The sequence below is a fragment of the Carcharhinus amblyrhynchos genome, chromosome 1 (assembly GCF_965287045.1).
Source record: "Carcharhinus amblyrhynchos chromosome 1, sCarAmb.v2.hapA, whole genome shotgun sequence".
In the NCBI taxonomy this organism is placed as follows: Eukaryota; Metazoa; Chordata; class Chondrichthyes; order Carcharhiniformes; family Carcharhinidae; genus Carcharhinus; species Carcharhinus amblyrhynchos.
Genome location: NC_137324.1, coordinates 176878485 through 176904078, shown reverse-complemented (window position 1 = coordinate 176904078; position 25594 = coordinate 176878485). Strand labels below are relative to the sequence as shown.

Genomic DNA, 25594 nt, shown 5'->3' with positions numbered 1-25594 from the left:
CTAGCCGCAACAATCTATTGCTATCAAGTTTCAGCTTTTCACTGCATCACCAGTAATTTGAATTAAATCATTTTAAATAAAACAGCATTTTTTTTAACATAATTTCAATAGGAGTTAAACAGTTTAAGAATATACCGTATATTTGTACATCCGGATAGAGAACACCATTAGAACTATTGAAAGGGGTGAGGAGAAACATATATGCAACTAGTTGTCCTTTGCAGTTAGTTTTAAACTGATTTAGATATTAACGTGCTGGTTTGTTTAATCCAGAGTTCATGCCTTCTCTGGGCGCTGCAGACACAAGGACATAGATTTGCAACAGCTAGCTAGGTAGGTAGTTTCTCTCAGTGGCATCATTTGACAAGTTAGACTGGACTAATGAAATACCAGAAAGGAATACAGATCACTTCTTGACTTGGTAATTTTTAATGCACTGACACAGATGCAATAAAGGTTGTGTAAGATTTATGAGTGCAACAGTTCAATGTTTAAATTACTCAAAAGTTCTTAGCAGCAGTCTACACCAGGGAAGTCTGACCCAAAACAATAGCCTTAAATGACTAGACTGCACGTGTTGCCAAAGAAAATTCAGAAAACTGTAGCAGGCATTATTGGAAAAACTTTAGTTTGCTCCTGGAGGGCACCCTATAATCTAAAATATTACAAGTGTCAAGGCAGCCACCATGGATGTTGATCCATCAGAAGGAACTCTTCAGTTGTAGGCAGTAAAATAGAACAAGACTTACTCCAACAAATAAATCAAAGACAAAGGTTTAATAAAGAAACTTCATTACTCCCAACACTTGAGGCCTTACCCTGGGCCATTCCAAGCTCTTTCAATCTCCAGCAGCTTCTTATTCATGTGGATTTAGCTGGTCAGCAGACCACCCTATCATTTTGTCACTGGTTACATAGTTTACTAGATCAACTGACCTTTGCAGCATGTTACCATCGGTCACACTACAACAGATCTAATATTATCATTGGTTACATTCTAACAATAGGCATAATTTTATTCCTCTTCTCCCCATCTCTTAAAAGCACAGTACCCAGGTACAGGTCTATAGGTGCCGAATTGCCTTGTATATTGCTCCAGTGGTCATTCTTCTTGTGTGAATGTAGAAATTGAATCTCATTACACTATTAAACTTTGGATACACTGCAGCAGAACCTTATTCATTAATTCATGGGATGAGTGTCAATGGCAAGGTCAGCATTTATTGTCTATCCCTAATTGTCTGATAAGATACTGGTGAGCAGCATTCTTGAACTGTTGCAGTCAGCACTACCAAAGTGCTGTTAGTAGGAAATCATACGATTTCGACTCCACAATGATAAAAGTACACACACCCCAAAATCTTTCTGGTGTTCACTCTGACTGGATCTTATGGCCCCGCTGACAGCATACCCCCGCCACAGGTTTCCGGGCAGCAAGGGGTGCATTCAATGGGAAACAACACTGACAACGGTGGGATCAGAAGATCCTGCCACCAGCAAGCAGTGCACCACTTCCCACTGCTACCAAACATGCCACTGAAGGGGAAAAAAATCCCACCCAGGAGTAGGCCATTCAGCCTGTTTCACCAATCAAACAGTTCATGGCTGATTATCGACCTCTGTCATTTTCCACAAACTATCCCCACATTCCTTGATTTCACTGGTATCCAGAAATACTGATTTTTGTCTTGAACAGCCTCTTGGGTAGAGAATTTTAAAGATTCACCACCTTAAGTGAAGAAATTCACTGTGTGGTCACCAACGTCAAGGGCTTCAGACAGGCAAGATTTCTGGCTATAACGGGTTCAGAATTGCCAATGTTAATATGTTTCCCTTCCTCAACTGCAGTATTTATACAACATGGCTGAGACAGCTAGCTTCATTAACACCTGCAATTGAACCCAGACCTTCTTGCTCTGCAAGAGAACCATTCACTGATATAGCCAGTGGCATCTTTACCAGTGTGTTAATGGAGTATTCCTTCAAGGGAGGCTTTCAATTTGTTCAGCTGCGTTCAGCCATTACACAGATACAGTGGGAAACATGAGGATTTAATCATTAATAAGCACTGGAGTCTACAGGCCCAACCATTAACTGAGATTTTAGAATCCACAAATTGCTTATTTACCCTGTGATATTTGGGAGTGCCACAATTGCTGGACAACAGAATGTTGGGCTCTAGCTATTTATTTAAAAAAAACAGTCGTGCATTATTGCAAATAAAGGAGGCATTATCCTAAGAAAAAAAACTATTGGTGCACAGGCACACTTTGAACGATCACAGATAAAACAAGAAACTTCAATCTTGAAGTTGCATAATTTTCAAGTATGAGGGGGTAACAAGTTACAATAGAATACATTAACAACATTTCAGTCATTCAATTTGATTGCTCTATAGTGCATTTCAATTGTTACTTCTAGATTATTTGCTGTAATGCAGTACAATATTCAGTGTAGGTTGATACTACACACTAACAAATGCATTACTATACCACTTAAAGATGCTGTTTTTGCGTTAAAATTGAATTAGCGGAATGAAAGCCTTTGCATAGTGGTCATTAAGTGAATGGTACAGCAATCATAGCCAAACATAATTAAATTTAAAGTATTACATTATAAAGCTGCTCTCCAGCTTGTATTTCTAAAAGTGTCTATATTTCAATTGTTACTAATTATTAAAACTGCAAACATGCAATTAAGCAGTACACTAGGCATAAGAAGCAGCTTTTTGCAGCTTTGTCTCATCTTTCTGAACATTCCAATATTCTTGCTTTTGTGAATTCTTAATTGCTCTTTCCCAATGATTAGGAGCTTCACGTGTTTCCTTCAAGGCAGTTAACTGATGATTTCTGATGTGCCAAGTCAACACAACCTTGCCCTTTGGTTTGGTTAAAAAAAAGCATACTTGTTATCTTCTGCTCCTTGGCAAATTTCATACTTAGTGTTGTAGGTAAAATAATACCTCGCAGACTGTTAGTGAGTCAAAATACTGTGGTTTTATTTCAAAACTCTGGCGTTTATTCCAGAATTTTGGAAGAAGCAGGGGCTACCAAACTTCTGGAATAAACGCCAGAGTTTTGAAATAAAACCACTATATTTTGACTCACTAACAGTCTTTGAGATATTATTTTACCTACAACATTTGGTGACAAAACCCGGGATCTGTTGCAGGCTTAGGTTGAATGGCCACAATCTGGGTACTGGAATAGATCACCGAACTTCATAGGGTGAGTCTACCTACAGTGGGGAATCATCTGTGCTGCGAGTCTAGGCTGAGAGACAGATAGTGTGGCCAGGAATTTGAAGTGGTGTAAAAGACTGGAGAAAGATGCCTGGAGTGTGATATTCAGATGTGAGTATGAAAGAGACTGTCAGTGATCACCGGAGTTGAAGGAAAAGCAGGCTTAAGCTAAAGTTTAATAGTGTAAGCTTAATAGTGTAAGTTTACAAGTGTAAGCAGTGGTACAGAGTACACTGATCACCCCTGACAGGTGTTACCGGACTCTGATAAGAGCAGCCTAGGAGTGGGAGAGCGAGGTGGGGGAATAGAAGACTCCAGATGGTGAGTATAAACTTATCTGTGCTTTGGTGGGATCACAATGACAGTGGGGACCCTCAGGATCCCTGATGAATGAATATATAACTGAGGGACAAATTCACTAAACAGATTAGAAAAGGGGGCTGGAACTCATCTCATCCGTTAGACCAACAAAAATGGTTGGAAAACAAAAAGAAAAACAGAACTAAGAAAATTGGAGTTCACTTGGTTCACCAATTGGCTGGATTAATTGAACATGTGTCAGTCTTGGGTAAGAAATGGGCTGGTGACAAAGCAAAAATCAAAATGTTGGAATTACGCAATAGAGAACTAGAAAAGAGAAACCAAATTTTTAAGAAGCTTCTGAATTTGAGGAGCAACTCTTTAGAGTGTACCAAGAACGCTCGGGAGTGCCCGTACCTAACCGAACAGATAGCCTTTTTATAAGCATTTAAAGACGGGCTGTCACCAGTTCACCAAAAGATCCTTAAAATGGGAATTCTTAGTACGCAGATCTATGATGAATTAGTAGAATGTGCATTTGGAATTAAAGACGGACCAGTTGAGAAACCCTGAGGAGGAATCTTAGGTTTTGTATTTCAGTGTGTTTGTGGGATCTGGTTGCTTATTGAATGCAAGTGGTTGTTGTTGTTGTATTAGATTGAGAGCAGGAGTTGTTTGTTCTTGTGGAGTATTTATTGTGGGCAATTAATGCAATGCTTTACACATTTTTTAACTTCAAAAGGGCCGAGGAAGTGTTAGAACTGTTAAACTTTAAGTATAAGATTTCCTGAATTTACTTCTGTTTTGAGTTTAATTACAGTTTGGAAGAAAGAAGAATGAAGGCAACTGTCTTAGTTTGTTTTCTTTGTTTCTTTCAATGTTTTATTTTCATCCCAGTTTAGAATGTTGGATTTGAATAAAGGATAATGTGGGATGAATGTTGGAAGCTTCCATGTGTGTGTGTGTGTGTGTTTAATGAAGTGGTTGGGGTGTTTTTGTTTTTGTTGTTTAATATTTTAGTTCTTTCTCTAATTGTGATTTTACAACAGTGGGTTTGATAGCGTTCTGAAATAAAAACCATTGTATTTTGACTCACTAACAATCTCAGAAGTATTATTTTACCTACAACAAAAGTGAACAAATTTCATGGATTGAAACACAAAGGTCAATACTGAAAGCTTCTTGGTCACATACAGCATAGATGCGGCAGAATAACCCCAATTTATTGCTAATTCACAAACTTAACTGCTTCATTTCCCACCTCAGGCATTGCTCTGGTCTGAGAAATACAACTGGGATAAACTGATGGGTAATACGGCATCCAATTGATTAAGATCAACTTCAATGAAAAGGGGTAAAGATTTCATCCCGCTAATCTATACTGAATGAGAAACAAGTTGCTAAAGCAATGCTCTAAATCATAACACTAATGTTCTCCTCTCCAACTTTTATTTTCCTTATTATTCCTTTATTTGACAAAGGAAGTTAAAACATCTAACCACAATGCAATTCCATAATACTAATGATTTAAAAGGCTGCTTTTGCTGCCAAAGCTGTGCGTGTGCAGCTGTACCAGCGTAAAGTCATTGCGAGCAACTGGTTCCATTTGCTGGTGATGTCTGTGTACATCACACTCCTAAGGGATCTTCTGTACTTGCAGCCATTCAAATTCAAGTTGCCCGATTTTAGTTTAAATCTCTTTTGGAATTATAATTTTCATCCGATTCCCTTCAGCAATGCAGTAGCAATCTGCCCTCTTACACATCACAAGATGCTGATAAATAAACAAAAACAAAGAAAGAATGCAGGTTTATATTCCCTCACAGACACCATATGCATTGTCCTGGTACAGATTATGCAAATACTCAGAGTATTCAATAATCCATCGCTGTCTCCCATTCCTTCTCCCCCATTCTGGGCATAAATCAAAATCACACATTGGGGTTCAGTGTCATTGATTTTCTGCACATGTGGTGTCAGTCCACATGCAGACAGGTGCATCAGTGGCCATCTTGTGTTGGCAAGAGACAGTGTTTAAAAATGACTTGGTGCCCTACAGCATTAATTACTTCTTGAAGCATACTCACTGTAAAGTATGTCACCAAACAAAAAAAGTAAAATAGAGAAATCAGCTCCCACTCTGGTTGCTGGCACTCCAATTTCTCCAACCCCTTACATCAACTTACTTTCAACTGAGTCAAAAAGTCGTGGGTTCAAGACCACTCCAGAGATTCTAACACATTAAGTTGGCTATCTATTGCAGTGTTGACGTTGCAGTCCTCAATATTCAAAGTTGCATTATTATCTCGATGCCAAAGATTTTTCTTAATTCTGAAGTTGCAACATGGGATTGCTCCCGGAAGTCATTCAATGTCAATTTTAACTTCAACAAAAACATGCTGTTTTTAATAGTAGCTCAAAACAGCCAGTAGGAGAAACAACCAGATCTTGATCTATTTGTCTCAAAGAAACTTTTGAACAACTTTTAATTTCCCCGCCATCACTAATTCTCGAGTATCTTTCCACACATTCCCACTGCAGTGAGATAAATGTTAGTGGCATACGCCACTGGCCTCAAAGCACATTTTACAACATCATGACTTTTACTCTTACATGCAAGGCTCTACTATGCCATCCTTTTCATCTTTCCCATTGGTTATTGAACCAGGTTATTGAATCAGTTTCAAAAATTCTAATTTTGGGTGCATTAAAATTGAGTACATTGTAGGACTTGAAAATCAATATTTGAAATTGCAGCAGTCACCTTGTTTCTTGTGGTGTTGCAAAGCCCGAATTGCAAGTCTCAACAAATTTGGAAATAAGATCAGTAGCAAGCATACCAGTTTGTAATTCATCAGCAGTTTTGGAGTTCATCAGCAACTCTGCAGTTAAATTCACTTTAAGCCAAGCATTATTTGTATAGAAACCCTATAGTGCAGAAGCCAGCCATTTGGCCCAACAACAATCCCACCTAGGCTCTGTCCCATAACCCAACACATTTATTCTGCTAATCTCTGTAACCTTCGCATTCCGGAAGACTAAGGGGCAATTTAACATAGCCAATGCACTTAACCTGCACATTTCTGAATGATAAGGCCAGAACTTAAATTCACAATCATAAAATAAGGTACTTCCAAATTTTACAAGAACAACAGGAAAAGAAAAATTAGTATGATCACGCACATGCAGGAGAAATTAAAATTAAATTTGGTTTAGGAATAACCTTAAACAGATTGACAAATCCAGGTAAGGGAAAAATAATCTCAAAGTCCTGATAGGAAAAGCAAGGAGTTAAGATTCAACAGAATGAAGAAACACATTATGATCAGTAAAGGAAAGAAATCTAAAAAGAACACAGTAGTAGGTGTCAAAATGAACAGTAAGAAATTCTTTCAAATACTTCAACAAGGATGAGATGCAGAAAATCTAACAGCCTGAAACAGAGGAAGAATATATGAAAGTATATATGTCAAATGATAATTTCCTCCAAACACCTACAAGGGAAAGCGTTCCTTCCCAGAGTTAATCCTGACAAAACTGGCTGAAATTTAAGGACATATAGGCTTCATCTTCCAAACCCACATGGGCAGCAAATAAATTGCAACACCATCACCTAGGAGCTCCCCGCCAAGCCACTGACCATCCCATCTTGGAACTATTTTGCCGCTCTTTCACGGTTGCTGAGTCAAAATCCTAGAACTCCCTCCACAATAGCACTCTGGGTGTACCTACACTACATGGACTTCAATGATTCATCATTACAACCCACTCAAGGACAATTTTTGATTTGATTTATTATTGTCACATGTATTAACATACAGTGAAAAGTATTGTTTCTTGCGCGCTATGCCGACAAAGCATACCATTCATACAGAAGGAAATGAGAGTGTGCAGAATGTGGTGTTACAGTCATAGCTAGGGTGTGGAGAAAGATCAACTTAATGCAAAGTAAGTCCATTCAAAAGTCTGACAGCAGCAGGGAAAAAGCTGTTTTCGAGTTGGTTGGTAAGTGACCTCATTCTTTTGAATCTTTTTCCCGACAGAAGAAAGTGGAAGAGAGAACGTCCAGGGTGTGCGGGGTCCTTAATTATGCTGGCTGCTTTGCCGAGTTAGCGGGAACTGTAGGCAGAGTCATCGGACGGGAAACTGGTATGCGTGATGCACTGGGCTACATTCATGACCTTTTGTCGTTCTTTGTGGTCTTGGGCAGAGCAGGAGCCATACTGAGTGCTGGCCTTGCCAGCAAAGCCCACATCCCTTTAACAAATAAGAAAGATGTAGGGCCGCAAAATTAAAATGATCAACTCCCACAGAAGCTCCCCCGACTCGTGTTCAATTTTTGGCTATGGCCAAACTGAGCCTAAGGCTTTGGAGGCAGCATTTTAGCAGCTGAATGATCAGTAAGAACTGGAACAAAGTTTTCTGGTCTTGAATGGAGACATTGGACATTTGATACAAGATAGTACAGAACCATACAGAAAAGACATATCTGGAAAGTGACTTCAAATTGAGAGCAAGACAAGGAACAACAGGGTCAAACCAATTAAATGGAAAATTTTGGATTGATAAAGCTTCAGTAATCAACACATGGAAGAAAATCTTGATTTGACCTCCACAATGCTATTCTTGTATTCATCTGATCAATATTGCAATGACAAACCTACATTCATTAATCTAGAATGAACTTAGATGGTCATTTGTTAGATCATTTCAGTAATTTCATAGAGATACATTTGACTGGTTTAAGTATGGCTAGATCACAATCCATAGGCATTTCCCCACAAATTATTCTATGATTTGCTTTGTCACATGTATAAGGATACAGTAAAAATAATTGATTTTTGCGTGCTACACAGACAAAACATACCATTCATAGAGTACATAGGGGAGAACGAAAGGAGAGGGTGCAGAATATAGTGGTGTCACAGCAAGGGTGCAGAGAAAGATCATCAGATTATTTCTCCAAATTCTTAAGATTAGCAGAAAACAATTTTCCAAAGTTAAAGTTTTATACGCAGCATTATACATGAACAACAAAATCTCTTAGGATGTTCACACCTGATACTGCCAAGATGAACTTTGAAGTTCAACTTTTATTGATCTAGGTCAAGGCTTGAACTCCTGTATCGGACGAGAAACCCTCAGGAGTTGAATATTTTCCAAGACCTTTATTATCTGGTACTATACATCATAAAACATAACAAAAAGTCATATGTTAAGAAAGAAAACAGAAGAATTTGGGAGGACCTCCTTGCTTCTAGATGACTACAATAATATCACTGAAAAACTTTCATAGCAGCATTGTTCAAAGTAAAATAGGTTTGCAATTTTAAAGTGGTTTGGAAACTGATCTGGGGCCACTTGACTCCAGGTAAAGATTACCTGCTGTGTACATTTGTTACCAATCTGATTAAGGACCAGTACTTTTTGTTTATAGTAGACGAAATATAAAATACCAGTTAATCACCAGAAGAATAAAACTTACAAGAGTCCATGGTTTTAAATAAACAAAATTAACTTTACTATACAGTCAGTAAAGTAAAACAATTTACAATACCTACCTCACAGAAGGAAATATAAATTAACAAGCAAACTTGTGGTCAAACACATTATATAAGAACATAAGAAATAGGAGCAGGAGTAGGCCATCTGGCCCTTCGAGCCTGCCCCGCCATTCAATAAGATCATGGCTGATCTGTCGTGGCTCAGTTCCACATTCCCGCCCTCTCCCCATAACCCTTAATCCCCTCTCTCATCAAAAACCCATCAACCCTCTTCTTAAAAATATTTAGCGAGGTAGCCTCCACCACTTCAACAGGCAGAGAATTCCAGAGATTCACCACCCTTTGAGTGAAGAAGTTCCTCCTCAACTCCGTTCTAAACCGCCCCCCCTTTATCTTGAGGCTGTGCCCCCTAGTCCTACTGTCCTTTCTGAGCGGGAAGAGTCTCTCCACCTCTATCCTATCCATCCCATTCATCATCTTATACGTCTCAATGAGATCTCCCCTCATTCTTCTAAACTCTAACGAGTACAAGCCTAGTTTATTCAGCCTCTCCTCATAGCTCAACCCCGGCATCAGCCTAGTAAACCTCCTCTGCACTCCCTCCAAGGCCAAAATATCCTTGCGTAAGTACGGCGCCCAAAACTGCACACACATACAGATATGATAGATTTCTTAGTAACCTAGTCAAACAGAGACCGAAAGACATAAAACCTCGTTCAAAACAGCCTCCCCCATGAGGGAATTCAACTCCTCATTGTCAAAGATCTAGCCTCTGAATTCCCTTAAAATCTGCTGACTCAAGGCTGCTTCAACGACTGCTCATCTCATCTCCTGAAACCTCAGTCCATGATTCACAAAGCTATACTCCCACATGGCTCATTTCCAACTGTCTGCTTCACTTAGCCAACACTGCCCCTGGGTTTCTCCAAATTCACCTCCCTGCTGCGTTGAGCTATAAATGGCTTCTCTAAACTGTTTCCATCACTGAACCAATGTCCTTCCAGCACCTTCTCAGGCTTCAAGGATTTCTCCTGAGCCCTAACTATACCAAACAGCCTGATACATCGAAATCAGGGAACCTGCACTCATCTCCATGACAACCTAGCCTTTCAGGCTTCACTGAATGTTTTTAAAATAATTTGTCTCTAACCCCCAAAGTAAAGCATTGTTCTTTACTGCTTTGCAGGAAGTGTAGACATTATGTCTCCAGCTCTCCCATTAACCAAGCCCAGCTGCTATTTTAGGAGCTATCTAGCTGCTAGCCCCTCAAGTCAACATGGTCCCACTCTTTAAAGTATAATACACGAAGTTACTCTAAAATGCTATGATAAACTATAAAATAGATACTAATCACAGCGTAAAAAAATTGGTCTTGGTAGGAACAGATGCTACAATATCTGCACATATTCATCACATTGTAAAATTCACATATTGTAAAAAAAGGTCTCTGTAGGAACAGATGCTGCAACACCTGCAGATTGGAGTAAATGAGGACAATGGTTGGAGACACAAAATGCTGCTTGGAGGAATCAAAACATCTGTGGTTGGCACATATGAATAGAAAAAGAGGCTTGTAATACACCATGTTTTTGGGATGCTGTCAGCAACTAAAAAAAGGTTACATTCAGAGGGGTCACTCAAGAAGCTAGGAGTTTGATTGGCACCACAGAAGATGGATCTGAGAACCAGTAGGTAATGGTAAAGCCAAAATATGAACTATGACAAAATGGAAAGGAATTGGATGGGGAGTGGGGCATGGAGGATATGGGTAAAGTAATAAATGTTAAAAATATTCAAGGAAACATATACCACATTTTCATTATGTTAAGTTACAGTTTTAAAATAGAACAGTCTTAAAATAGAATACCTCAAAATGACAAAATTCTGATCCAGGGTAGGGAGTAAGAAAGAAGCAAAGGGTATATCTGACGTTAAAATCGAAAGAAAGGCAGTATGCCGGCCATCTAATGGACAAAGAGGAACTTATTTCCCACTTTGCTTTTTTTTCCCCTCATCCCTTTGGATGAGAATATAGGAGGCATGGTTTGTAAGTTTGCAGATGACTTAAGCTTGGTGGCATAGCGGACAGAGAAGAAAGTTATCTCCGATTGCAACGGGATCTTGATCAATTGGGCCAGTGAGCTGATAAATGGCAGATGGAGTTTAATTTAGATAGATAATGTGAGGTGATGCATTTTGTTAGATTGAACCAGGACGGGACTTAATTGATGGTAGGGCTTTGGGAAGTGTTACAGAACAAAGAGACCTAGGGATACATGTTCATACCTCCTTGAAAGTGGAGTCACAGGTGGACAGAGTGGTGAAGAAGGCATTTGGCATGCTTGGTTTCATCGGTCAGAAAACTGAATACAGGAGTTGGAATGTCTTGAAGTTGTACAAGACACTGGTAAGGCCACACTTGGAAAACTGTGTGCAATTCTGGTCACCCTATTATAGAAAGGATATTATTAAACTAGAAAGAGTGCAGAAAAGATTTACTAGGATGCTTCCGGGACTTGGTGGATTGAGTAATAAAGAGAGGCTGGATAGACTGGGACTTTTCTCTTTGGAGCGTAGGATGCTGAGGGGTGATCTTATCGAGGTCTATAAAATAATGAGGGGAACAGATCAGCTAGACAGTCAATATCTTTTCCCAAGGTAGGGGAGTCTAAAACTAGAGGGCATAGGTTTAAGGCGAGAGAGAGAGATACCTAAGTGTCCAGAGAGGTAATTTTTTCATACAGAGGGTGGTGAGTATCAGGAACAAGATGCCAGACACAGTAGTAGAGGCAGGTACAATTTTGTCTTTTAAAATACATTTAGATAGTTACATGGGTATAGAGGGATATGACCCAAATGCAGGCAATTGGGATTAGCTTAGGGGTTTTAAAAAAAAGGGCAGCATGGACAAGTTGGGCCGAAGGGCCTGTTTTCCTGCTGTAAACCTCTGACTCTATCCCAGGAGATTACATGGCTGAGGAATAGTGGGGGATGGTGAACAAGTGTTTCACCAGGACAGTCCAGATATCTTGGTATGGGCTGTTTTTAATGAATCAACTGGTCTTTTCCCATCTGACATTTTTATATATTCATAAATTTTTCTCATACATGGATTTACAGGATATAGGTAGGCATGACAGAAACCACAATGTTTTGATGCTAATGACAACTGATTCCTGAATGTTTGATTATTCTTAAAAAAATGGCAAGTTTAAAAATTAGTAACTTTAAGGGACATATCAGAGGAATTGAAAAAAATGTATGTGCACCAAATCCCACACTATCAACAATCTCAGGGTCACCACTGATCAGAAACTGAATTGGACCAGTCATGCAACAGCAGGTCAAAAGCTGATAATTACATGGTTAGTAACTCATTGCCCAAAACAATCTGCCCAAAATCTACAAGTACAAATCAGGAGCGTGAAATATTTGCCGCACTTGGATGAGTGGGGGTCCAACAACACAAAAACCTCAGCACCCCAGCTGACCATCAGCACAATGGCAATAGTGTGCACTATCAACAAAGTGCACTGCAACAATTCACAAAGCCTTCTTCAATGCACCTTCCAAAGCACCTAGAAGGCCAGATGCATGGAAACACAATCACCTACAAGTTTCCCTTCAAGCAGACATCACCCTATTTTAGAACCATTTCAGCATTCCTTCACTGTTGCTGGATCAAAAACTTAGAAATCACTCTCTGACATTTGTACCAACATCAGATGGACTGCAGCAGTTCAACAGGGCAGCTCACTGCCATGCTCTCAAGGGTAATAAGGGATGAGCAACAGATGTTATCTCGTTAGCATCACTTACATTCCACCCAGAAACAAAAAAAAATCCATTTCTATTCCATCAAATTTAACATTCAAGGAAAAGAAAGCGAGGGCTAGAAAACAGATGGCGAAAAGCACTCTCTCCATAGGCTATAAACCATACTTCAAGACAACTGCCATAAGAGCTGATCAGGTTGCATTGGCAGAATCAAGTGCCCTAGATTTTTCCTGAAAGAAGTAACTAATAAACTAATTTCAATGCCACCTGAACCAGAATCAAGATGAAAGCCTGCCATAGAGATGACCAGACATGAACCTACTTATTAACCTCTGCATTAAGGCAACACTAAATCATTTTTTAAAAGACTAAGCTACGAACAACACTAATATGAAAATTTAGAGTACAGAGATCATGACTGACAAAGATACTCAGCTGTTAGCCATGGCATATCCAGCTTTTGGACAGCTTCAACCTGCAATGTTTCTTAAAACCATTCAGCTACAGTACTTAGTATAATCAATATATATTATAATCCACTCACTGTTCTGAGCCAGGGCTTGGAGTAAGCAGTCAAGACATCCTTCTACGTTATCTGATGTGCCATCAGCAGCAGTCAGCTTCAGTTTTTGTAGGGCATCATTTAGATTATCTACGAGAAAAAGCAACAAATCCTTTTATATATTTTATCAAAGCTTGCTTATCGATAGAGAAACTAAATGAATTGATGTTGATGAAATCTGAAAAAAACTACCCTGGTTATTTGGCTTTTCCCCCCTGACAATGTTAATTAACAATAGACAATATTCAAATGGTAGCAATATTCCACAATAGATTTTCCTGTTCAAGGATGAATCATACAAAACCAGTCTTTAAATATCGGGGATTAGAATCATAGAGCTTGAACGTTTCTACTTTTGCGGTCTTTCTGCACTATATTTTGTGACACATCCTTTTCTGTTTGCATCAGCATCTGTTCAAATACTCTTTGCAGGCCATTGATTTGTTTCATCTCTGCTTGCTAATGGTAGAAGTAAAACTGCACTGATTATTTTTGATCAATTTCATTTTTAAGATGATGGCATATCAACAAACCATATGTACAGTGTGATTTTCAAATGGTAGTCCTTTAGTTTAGAACATGAACTGTGAACATAAGGCATCATTCATGTAATTACAACTCATTTATTTAGCACTCAGTAAAATACCATTGGACAAGGCTAAAGTAGAAATTCTATGTGGTGACTGAAGACTTGGCTGAGGGTTTGCTTTTCAGAATTTTGTTTAAATAAGAAGGAAATGGAGTGGCAAAGGGACTTTGGAAGAAAGTTCCACTGGAGCAAATATAGAGTCTAACCAGTGATAAAAAAGTGAATAAGAGTTTCAGTAACCATGAGGGTTCGACACAAATGGAGACTGTAGATAGTGATGCTGAAATTAAGTGATTTTAGAGTTGTTGAGATTTTGGAAGTTACGACACCAAGATTTGAAATAATCAGCTTCGGTTTGAGCCAGGAGTTTCTGGAAAGGTATTGTTGGCAGAGCCAAAAACAATGCATTCAAGTTTGCTTAATATTTCTTTGACAGTAAATTCTATCACAATGACAACAATGTAAAGAGATTAATGGATTAAAAGGTAGCAGACAGTTAAATTGGGCAGCGAACCTGCGTATACAGACAATATCATTGAGGGACAACTTGTTGATTAGACAGAGGTGTGAATCAACGTTGGGTCCATGAAAAAGCTCAGCAGCATCTATGCTGCAGAGAGAAGAAAGCTTCACAGGCATTTCACTGGTTGATGGAAATAAACAAGGACAAAATCACGCGATTGATTACAAGTAGCATTGAGGACAATAACATAATCAACCCAATGAATTTCATTGAGAAAGACAAGCGAGATAATGCACCAGATCAAAGATCTTGTTACTAATTTTTACCAGATCAGTGAAACTGGCTGGAAATATTTAAACAGGAAGTTGCAGAGGATTCAGCAGTAATAATACATTCAAAGGCTCTGGAAAAGGAGGGGCGATTAGATATTAGATAGCAAATTGAGAGAATTCATGGGTTAATTGTGGGACAATGCTGGTTTGGAAGTGATGAGAATTGATTTAAAGCAAAAGTAACCACCAAGAATTCTGGAAAACATAAAATTTACAATACAGGAGGCCATTCAGCCTACTGCGCATATGCCAATTATTTAAAAGAGCTATCTATTACCATAAGGACTAAAAGAGATAATACTGTGAAGTTGGATGGAAGGTGATTATGGGGGTAGAAAATCCCAGAAACGGAATTGGAGAAGGTAGAAAGAAGGAAGTCAATTATGGGACAATGACAGACAAGATTGGTTGCAGAATAGCATTCAATGGCAGAACCACAACATGCTGAAGAGGGCAAAAAGACATACGGAGGTAAGAGAGAAAGGCAGCAAAGTCTGGTGACTGTCTAAGAAAGGGCAGCTGGAGCTGGAGTCTAAGGCCAATATGCATTCATGATTGGCATTGCAAATATGAAGTTTATAATTTGTACATTTGTAACAATATTAAAAGCGTAGGCCACTCATCCTCTCAAGACTGCTCCACCATTCAATAAGATTATGGCTGATCTAATTGTGGCCTCAATTCCACGAATGAAGTAGGTTTTGTGAACTTTTTCGAATTCTGTTCGAGAACAAGCTTGGTGGCTTTGCTGAAAAGATGCAAAATATTCACACTTGTAGAGAACGGCAAGAACTGTGCTGATGCTGGTTCGATTATATAGTCTCCAGATCTCTCAGGGAGATGTTAGGAATGTCAGGTTTTGTAAATGGTTTATACTTTAAGCTATCTCAAGATAAAATGAAGTGGGGGGTGGATGTGTAAGGGATAGCTAATTAGCATTTCTCCCTGGATATGGCCCAAGTGATTCATGCTGCCATAGAAATATGTTTTGGGAAGGGGAAGTCCATAGGGAGGCACAGTGGGATTGGGCTGCAGGCTTGAAATCTCTGAACCTCAGACATGATCAGTCTGTCAGGATTTGATGGCGAGCACAGAGAGACAGGCAATGAGTTTCTACTGTTGACCACGCAATATACAGATGGAAGCTCATGCTTGGACTGAGTGACCAAGTTTGTGAGGATTGAAACAGCAGTTGAAGATTCACCTAGCTTTCGTTAGTAGGAACCTCCAGGGTAACCCACACTGTGAAAGTCAGTTCCACGATTAGAAGTTATTTGGCTGGGAAAAAAAAAGCAAGCAAGCCAGCAGGAGCTGAGAATAGCTTTGAACTGGTTCCTCAGAATGACCTGCCTCATATGAAGTAAATCTGTGGAATAGGATTTTTGGTCATTTACAAAGTAAATGTGGGGTGGTTTCTGTAATTTAGAGCACAAGTTGTCCAAATACTATTCAGTAGACAAGAACAGAGAATGCTGGAAAAACTCAGCAAGTTTGGCAGCATCTGTGGGGAGAGAAAAGAATTAACATTGAATCTGTTGGATTTCATCAGAACTGAAGAGTCAGACAGATTCAAAATGTTAACTCTCCATCTGTTTCTCCAGCATTCTCAGTTCTTGTATCAGATTCCAGCATCCATAGTATTTTGCTAACTTTAGCATTTAGACAACGTTGTTTTTAGTTTGGTTATTGCAGTAAAAGTCTTAGAATTTGAAATCTTGTCTGATCCTTCCAGTCATTAAGAATTCAAATCTTTTAAAAAAGTTGTTGGTTTTCACAGGGATTATATCATTGAATACAAATTATAACTTCAGATTACACTGTACAAGTGCTGGAGAACTGGAGTGAGGAACAGAAGAACTGTAATCAATTCACAAGATGTTTGATCTGTACTTCCACTTACATATTAGTTTGAACCTTAATGAATTAGCAAATGTCTCCATAAATTAGTACTTTCCCAAAACAGAAGATGAGATTCTTAAAAATACTAATACAGTAACATCATACAGTATAAAATAGATTAGCTGGCCATTATATTGTTTGGAGGGCCTTGCTGTGCAGAAATTGCCGCCATGTTTTCTACATAACAGTGACCACAATCCAAAAGTGCTCCACTGACTGCAAACTGTTTTGGGATGTCTGTGATTGCAAAAGACGTTTCTTCTGAATGAAGAAACTGCAACAGCAGGGATAAAGGGACAAATGAATAACAAGGTCAATTTCTTTACTCCTTTTGACAACTGATCTAAAAAAAAAATCCATTTTTGAATTCCTTGTTTCCTCTCACATAACCACCTTTGAAAAAGTAACCCCCTTTGAAACTGTACAAGTAGGCTGAGCAAAACAACATCAATTATTCTCATTATCTGGTATTTCAAATGATCCAGGTTCCTATCAACGACACCAATACCTTCACAGTGAACTGTGTGGGTTTGAATAACTTGTCAGCAAGCAGTTTCCTTGGTAATTTATAATACTGTAAAAAAATTACAAATTGTAGCATTATCACTGGAAATGTAGCAACATGCATTGATCAATTGTTATGTAACAGTGCAGCCTCAGTGTTTTTTTTGTTTCTACTCCAATTCAATCAAATCAAGTCCAATTCAGAGTCTCAACAAGTTGGGACATTCCCGATCCAAGCTGACAAGACAGGGCTCTCACTTCCTGTCTTGGGCTTGATCTACATGATCCAAGCTGATTGGGGTAGGCATAGCTCCTCCTCCAAGGCTTGATCTCATTTGCACCTTAGCCAAAAGCCAGATGCCGCTGTTAAAAATTGCTTCAAATGAAGCTAGAATGTAACCTAATGACTTCAACCAAGCACAGCATGTCAACACTACACTTGAACTTAGCCAAAAGGCCGAGAAGTGCAGCCTCAGTCTATTGCAATACATTCACAAGACGTTTTTGGCAGCATAAGAAACTGAAGAAAAGGTTATATAAACCAACAAACAAAAAGGCCAATAGACAAATCAGGTCTCTGGTCTGACTACATGAGGGAATTTTTGTAATATATTAGAACTAATTAATCTATTCATTGCATTTTATACACATGTATGTGGGAGGCAGAATTTGGGAAGTATGAACAAGCTTTTTTGTGGGAATATATTCACTGTTCTCTCAAAACAGTGGACTATCATTTGTTCAGTTTGTTAATCTGCCCAGCAGCCCACTTTTGATTACAAGCTTCAATCATGTACCAGACCTTCAATTGCAACAAAGGCATTATAAAAGTTCTGTGCAGTGCATTCCATTAAAAACTTGGATACCCCAGAAACTCTTTCTCTTTTGAAAATTTTAATTTTGAAAAGTAATACAATCTAATTCTGTGCTTAGGAGCACACTTTCATAATTAAGCACTGACAACAGTACACATTTTAGTTGGTTTCAGGAAGTTAATATCCAATGAATTTTGCTTACTATTATGATACGGCACGGTAGCACAGTGGTTAGCACTGCTACTTCACAGCTCCAAGGACCTGGGTTTGATTCTCGACTTGGGTCACTATCTGTGTGGAGTTTGCACATTCTTCTAGTGTCTGCATGGGTTTCCTCCAGGTGCTCCGGTTACCTCCCACAGTCCAAAGGTGTGCAGGTTAGGTTGATTGGCCATGCTAAAAAAAATTGCCCCTTAGCGTCCTGAGGTGCGTAGGTTAGAGGGATTAGCGGGTAAATGTGTAGGGATATGGGGGTAGGTCCTGGGTGGGATTGTGGTAGGTGCAGACTCGATGGGCCAGGTGGCCCTTTTCTGCACTGCATGGTTTCTACGATTCTATGAATTTCTTTTCCTTCTTCACTTTATCATTCAATTTAAATGATAGACTGATACCCAATTGCAATTCTTAATACAAACTCGTTGAAATTTCTGCTCAGCAATATATACCTAGCGCCATGTAAAACCTTGAATTTATGTCATACCTTTAACGATACCAGTATATTCCAAAGAACATTACAGCCAATTAAGTACTTAAGAAACTGCAAAAGTAAACCAGATTTAACTATCTTTTACACAAAAAAAACAAGTATTGAATCACATTTTACAGAAGTGATGGAACTCTTCTGAATTATTAGTCTTGATTAGAAAGTTGCCAGAAGCAAAATACAGCCAGCCATACACAGCAGCAAGAGGAGACAATGGTAAAATACCATTCCTTTTCACAGAATACCATTCTTTTCCACATACAAACCCTCTGGTCATGCCAAATACTTAATTTACTGGACACATGAAGGCTCTCCACTACAATGGGAAAGCTCTTTGCTTACTGGGAACTTTCACTCAACTATCCATGAACCCCTATGCCAGAGCTCCGATAACACATCTATAAAGGACATATGACTTAAAGTATACAATTTCTACAATACTGGTGAGGTGACCTAAATTAATTTATGCCAAATTAGGTACAACATATTGCTCTCAATAGCAATGGGACAAGGTACCCAAGTAAAACTGGTACATTAAATACAATATACTAAGTGTTCATGCAAGGCTATTGAATAATCATTGAAAAATAATTATTTCATTCATTCCAAAGAAACACAGTTTGTTAAGACAGGAATGGGAGTAAGCCATTGGGTCCTAAAGTGCATCACTCTATTCAACTAGTTCTCAAACTTTTTTTTGACCTTTTCAACTGAATTAGTACGACTTTGTACCCCCTCCAGTTGCACTATGTATACAGTTATACTAAAGTCCATGTTTCAGGTTGTGACCTTGCATCTGATGAAAGACCACAACCCAAAATGTTAACTGTTCATCCCTCCACAAAATGTGCCAGATCTGAGTATTTCTGGCAGTTTGTTTAATCTCAGATATCCTGAGATCTGCAGTTATTTTGCTTTTTAAGTTCTGTATGCAATTCCTTTAAGGAAACATGTATTTACATATACATCAGTGAGATGGACACGCTGGCTTCTCACTGCAGAATTTTGCCTATCCTAGCAATCTATATAAACTGTAAAAGTTTGTATAGGTATCCGAAGAGAAAAAAATTGTAGAAGACAAACGTGGATCCCTTGCAGTCAGAAAAAGGGGAATTTAAAATGGGAACAAAGAAATGGATGACATACTCTGGTTGTCTTAAGCAGGATACAAATACTATACCAGAAATGTTGGGGAACACAGGACTTAGCGAGAGGGAGGAACTGAAGGAAATCAGAATTAGTAGGGAAATGGTTTGGTGAAATTGATGGAATTGAGGGCCAATAAATCCTCAGGACCTGATGATCTACATCCCAGAGTACTTAAAAAGGAGTAGCCTACAAATATTGGATGCATTGGTGGTCGTCTTCCAAGATTCCATAGCCAATGCAACCCTACTGTTTTAAAATTTGATTGAATCAGTTCACCTTGGATCTCATGTCAACAACCTTCAGGGCAACATTACTGCGGGAAAGTTATCCTCTGTTGAAAAATGGATTGCAATAGTGACATAAAGGGAGAGAGATAATCAGGAGGAGAAAGGAGTGAAATAACATTTTGTCAACAATGTTGTGAAGCTCAACTTATAACAATTGTTCAACAGGGATCATCATGGCTTCAGCTCACCCTGAATGTGATAACTCAGCTTTCTTGTTTCTTTAGACGTAACTAATTTCACTTCTGCTTTAGCAGACAAATTGTTAAAATGAGCCAAACGGTGTGCTGAAAAACTACTTGTCACACCATATCCTGTATGAACACATTGTAAACACCACTTTTGCCTAAATGTGGATTGCTCTGCAAAATGCAGCATCAGCAAGTGTAGCTGTAGGATTTTTCCCAGGAAACTAGCATTTTTTCCAACTGACTGGAACAGAAATGTTAGAGGCTAAAATTGATCAATGTCATTATTTACTTTTATTTTTAAATATCAAAGTGCTAGGTCTGGCCAGCTGTGCTCCAAATTCCTTCCCAGTCCTGTCAGATAAACAGAATACTAAATGTAGGGTAGAAACGGCCAAGTCTCAACATAATTGGCCTCTGGCCCAATTTTGCTAGGTTATCGATCTTACTGGAAAAGATCCATTTTTCTCTATTCATTTTTGTCTCCACACCTATCCCTCAGTTCACAGTTGACTTACTATCTTTTGCCACTGGAACTGGACCCATATGGCAGAATAATGAATCAGTGATGCATTGAACTACTCTAGGCTCAAAAAATCTTAATTAAATGCAACATTTAACATGCTTAAGACCAGAGTGCACTCATGTCTATGGTGTATTATTTAAAACAAAAACAATTTGCTGAAAGGTGATTAAATTCCATAACATGCAACACCGGTTAGGAACATTTCACCCTTTGCATGGTACAGTGGTACCATGCAAAGGGTGAAACTTCATTTATGTTTAAAACAACCACTCAATGCAATTGGAATGTCTGGGCAGTGGAATGTCTGTACAGCAGAATGGAATATTTAAGTAATTGGTATGGTATTATATTGTGGGAAATAAATACCATGGCTAACTGCCACAGTTAAGTTTATTTTTTGCTCATCCGCATCCCAATGAAATCTGGCCCAACTCATGGTCCTCACAGACACCCCATAACCTTCTCAAGGGCAATAAGGGATGGGCAACAAATACTTACTAGTGACACTCATTCCATGAAAGCATTTTTAAAAATATATGATCTTGTGTCACTTTTTATGCTTAAGAATGTGCAGTCTACAGCTTAGATGAATGGAAAATACCAATGCAATTATTTTTCACCTCTGCAATGGGGTACACAATTTGGCAAACTTTCTTAATGACATTGGCTCAAGATTGCAGCAAATTTGCCTTTAGGAAATTGTTCTAGGCAGGTTTTCATGAACCGTGCTTTACCAGGACTGGGCATTTGGAAGACCATACTGATTTGGACTTTGCAGTGATAACCAATACAAAATCATCAGCTCTTTGATGTTATAATGTTTCTGAGAGTGACAATTTCTGGAAATTGCAAACGTGGAAATCCAGGAGTTGTCGTTGAAGAGGCTGCTTCCTAGCGTGGAATCAAGTAATCACCAATGAAGCCAATAACATAAAAGTAGAAGTTTTCAATGTATGAAAAATAGCAAATTTCTCAATTATACTACAAATATTCAAAATGTTACATATTTTAGCTTTTACCTCAACCCTATGCATACATGCCTATTATTTATTTCAGTCTACTTAAATTTGGAATGGGGAAGTCTATGCCACAAACATCACCCTGTCTTTAACAGCAATTTTCTTGGTGGGCAGTCGTATCATTTTGCCACTGACCATAAAACAAAATAGAGGTGCTGGCGGTGGACTGGGGTAAACACAGTAAGTCTCACAACACCAAACCTAGTGTTGAAAGACTTCTTCTTACATAAAATTAAGGTCAACTATTACATTTTCTAACTTATCTAGGAAAGGGGACACCTGGCTAAAATTCATTACGCTGTGCTCAAAATAACATTATATTTTACAAAGAATTCCAGATACACACCACATACAGTTACTACGTGTGCAACTTAAGTCTTGTATTACTATTTGAAAGCACAATTAAGAATATTCATATTGTAGAACCAGATATTTTCATACCTGGGGCCCTCTGAAGAGGAAGATAAAAGAGGAAAGCCTAAGTAATATAGTTTGTGTTCTCTTCAATTTTAACATTAGGAAATAACTGAATGTATGTTGGACAAGGTAACTGGTTAAAAATTCATCATCACTTGTCTTTCCTAAGAAATTCAACTCCTTCCTAGAATATAATTCTGTAGACACCCTCTGGCACCTGTTTGAGCATTTGAGTATTGCCATGGAAGAATAACATGGAGCTATTTTGCCATGGAAGAATAACACCCAAAGGTCAACCTCGCCCTTATCCATGTTCTGGGGTCATCGTGACACAGAAACCAGTTAGGGCCTTCAGGACGTTAGCTGCATCACTCAAATCTTGATTAACAAAAATCATCTTTGTGCATTGATACAGTTCAATAGGAAAAAAGCAAACATCCCCATTTCTAAATTTCCAGTCACTTTGTGGGTTTCTGTGGCTTTTAGATTTACAGCATAGAAAGAGGCTCATCGGCCCATTGTGTCCACACTGGCCATCAAGCACCTATCAATTCTAATTCCATTGTCCAGCACTTGGCCGTAGCCTCGTATGCTATGATATTTCAAGTGCTCATCTAAATACCAAAGTTCCTCTGATCCTCTGCACATCTGACTGTCTAGCGATTTATTGTAATATTCCCTTGCCTAGTCAGTCCACCCAAAATGCATTACCTTACACTGTTCAGGGTTAAATTCCATTTGCCACTATTCTGCCCATCTAACCAGCTCATCTATATCGTCGTGTAATCTAAGGTTTTGCACCTATTTCCCCACACCACCAATTTTTGTGCCATCTGAAAAATTATACCTCCCTCATTCCCATTTAAGGTCATTAATGTACTCCACAAACAACAAGGATCAACACAGATCCCTGTGGAACACCAATGAACACACACTTCCAGTCACAAAAACAAGCATTGACCATCACTCTCTGCCTCCTACCACTAAGGTGTTAATCAACACCCTCAACTCATCTGCCCTACAAGCATGTACTTTAAGGACCAATTTTTCTGAATGCAAGTTGAGAGAGTGGGCATCAAGACAGATTCCAATATCTGATTAGCAACACCTGGGTACCCTCTTACAAGACAAGAATCGGAACCAAGTCTCTGGTTAGACTCTCCACCTTGAGTAAGGGATGCTCAAAGCCAGATCCAGCACTCCAATTTTAGAAAAGACCATCCAAAGTCAGGATGCAAAAATTGTTCTCAGTACTCCAGAAAATAACAACAACAGCACATACATCCTGGCAATGGATTGTTCACAGTAAAAAGTCTGAGAACACCAGGTTTAAGTCCAACCGATTTATTTGATAGTAAACTCACAAGCTTTCGAGGTTAAGCTCTTCTTCAGGCGAATGGAGAGTTCTCCCGTAACCTCGAAAGCTTGTGAGTTTACTATCAAATAGATTGGTTGGACTTAAACCTGGTGTTGTCAGACTTTTTACTGTGTTTACCCCAGTCCAACGCCGGCATATCCACATCAATGGATTGCTCATCACAGGTTGCCAAAAACCATTGAACTGAATTATTATTGTCACATGTACTGGGATACAGTAAAAAGTGTTTTTACTGTATGTTATTTACACTATACAGACAAAACATAACATTTGTCATAGAGTACACAGGAGAAAAGGAAAAGATGCAGAATACACTGTTGCACTTACAGATAGGGTGAAGAAAAAGATCAGCTTAATACGTGATAGATAACTGCAGACAAATAGGGGAATAGAGAAAAGTGATGCTTGTATTTTGCAACTCTCCTTCAGATTGAGATTTAACCTTGCAGAAAATATTCTCCCAGCTCAAGGCAGGGGTGACATGGTGGCACACAGCGTGTGCTTCACAGCGCCAAGGACCTGCGTTCAGTTCCTGGCGCAGGTCACTGTCTGTGCAGAGTCTGCATGTTCTCCCCCTGCATGTCCCACAGGTACCCCAGTTTCCTCCCACAGTCAAAAAGACCTGCTAGTTAGGTGGCCTGGCCACGTTAAATTCTTCCTCAGTGTACCCAAACAGACGCAGGTGTGTAACAACTCAGGAATTTTCACATTAACTTCTTGTAGTTCTAATGTAAGCCTAGTTGCGACTAATTAATGAACTTTAAGGGGCACAAAATAGAGGAAAGCGATGCTTGTATCTTGCTACCCTCCTTCAGATTGAGATTTTAATACTGAAGAAAATGTTCTCCAAACTCACAACAATTTGAAAATATTGCACTTGGGTAGGTTAAGGGACAAACATGAGTCAGTGATCCTCACACTATACGTTAAGAGGGTCAGTGCATCAGCTTGCACCCCCAGGTGAGAAGGATTGCATGCATCACTTATTGCAAAGCCTGTTAATTATTGCAATGCGGGACACGGTCCCTGGGGAAAAGGGAGCTCAGATGCGCAGGCGCACGAGTGCCCGGGCTGGGGAAAGCAAACCGGGGCTCACGCATGCGCAACCATATCCCACCAGGGGAAAGGGGGCTCACGCATGTGCAACAACTCCCGGTCGAGAATAGGGGGAACGAAGCGGGGCTCACGCATGCGCGGCGCTGTATTTCCCCCCCTCCGGGCGGGGGCTCGCGCTCACACAGGGGCGCGGCGCGCACGGGGCACTTACCCATGGCGCGCGCCGCTCCGGCGCCGGGCCCCCGCTGACGGCTGTTATTGTTCTCTCACCGCTGCCTCTTCCTCCTCGCCCAGCTCCCGGTGGTGGTGGGGGTGTGAAGGAAGGCCCGCTCCTCTCGCCGGCTGCGGCTCTCCAGCGACTTCAGAAAGGGTGCCTCCCGGGTTCGGCACGGCAATGGATCGGGAGGGTAACGGAGTGAGAGTACGGAACGGTAAACTTGGGCCTTTGGCCTCGCCCTCTGACTGGAAGACGGGCACTGTTGATGGATAGGCGGTGGCTGTGGGTGGGGTGGGTTGTGTGCGGCCTGGGCGAATAAAATGAAACAAGCCTCTCTCTCTCTCGCCTCTCACAGCCCAGCCGAGGATGCGCTCGAGCTCACCGCAATGACCCGCCCCTTATCGCCGCCCATTGGTGCGCTCGGCAAGTCCTAACGTCCTGCTGTCATGCCGGACGTGCTTTCTGTTTGGCCAATCCGAACGTCAATCACACTGACCACGCGCCTGCGCACCGGACAGGGAAAGGGACGGGGCTCCACGCCACGGCCTCCTGCCGCTGGAGCGGGCTCCTAAACACGCCCCCTCATGACGTGCCCCTTACCCTGATTGGATTGTTTTCGGGCCAGGTGACGTCAGCATCTTTTCTGATTGGTTGCCGGAGATGCCAATCAT

General features: G+C 39.8%; 1 protein-coding gene across 2 annotated transcripts in view; it reads right to left on the bottom strand.

Annotated features, from left to right (window-relative positions):
- rap1gds1 (RAP1, GTP-GDP dissociation stimulator 1) overlaps positions 1-25294 on the bottom strand; it is an 87785-nt gene extending 62491 nt beyond the window's left edge. The window contains exons 1-2 of one of the 2 annotated variants that reach the window (XM_080195705.1): positions 24918-25294; positions 13367-13474 (exon numbers count right to left, since the gene is read on the bottom strand). In XM_080195705.1, the coding sequence (XP_080051831.1) occupies positions 13367-13474; positions 24918-24921 (112 nt within the window). In that variant the 5' untranslated portion in view covers positions 24922-25294. The remainder of the gene's footprint in view (positions 1-13366; positions 13475-24917) is intronic. The other variant, XM_080195714.1, reaches the window with a different exon arrangement.
- Positions 25295-25594: the final 300 nt, after the last annotated feature.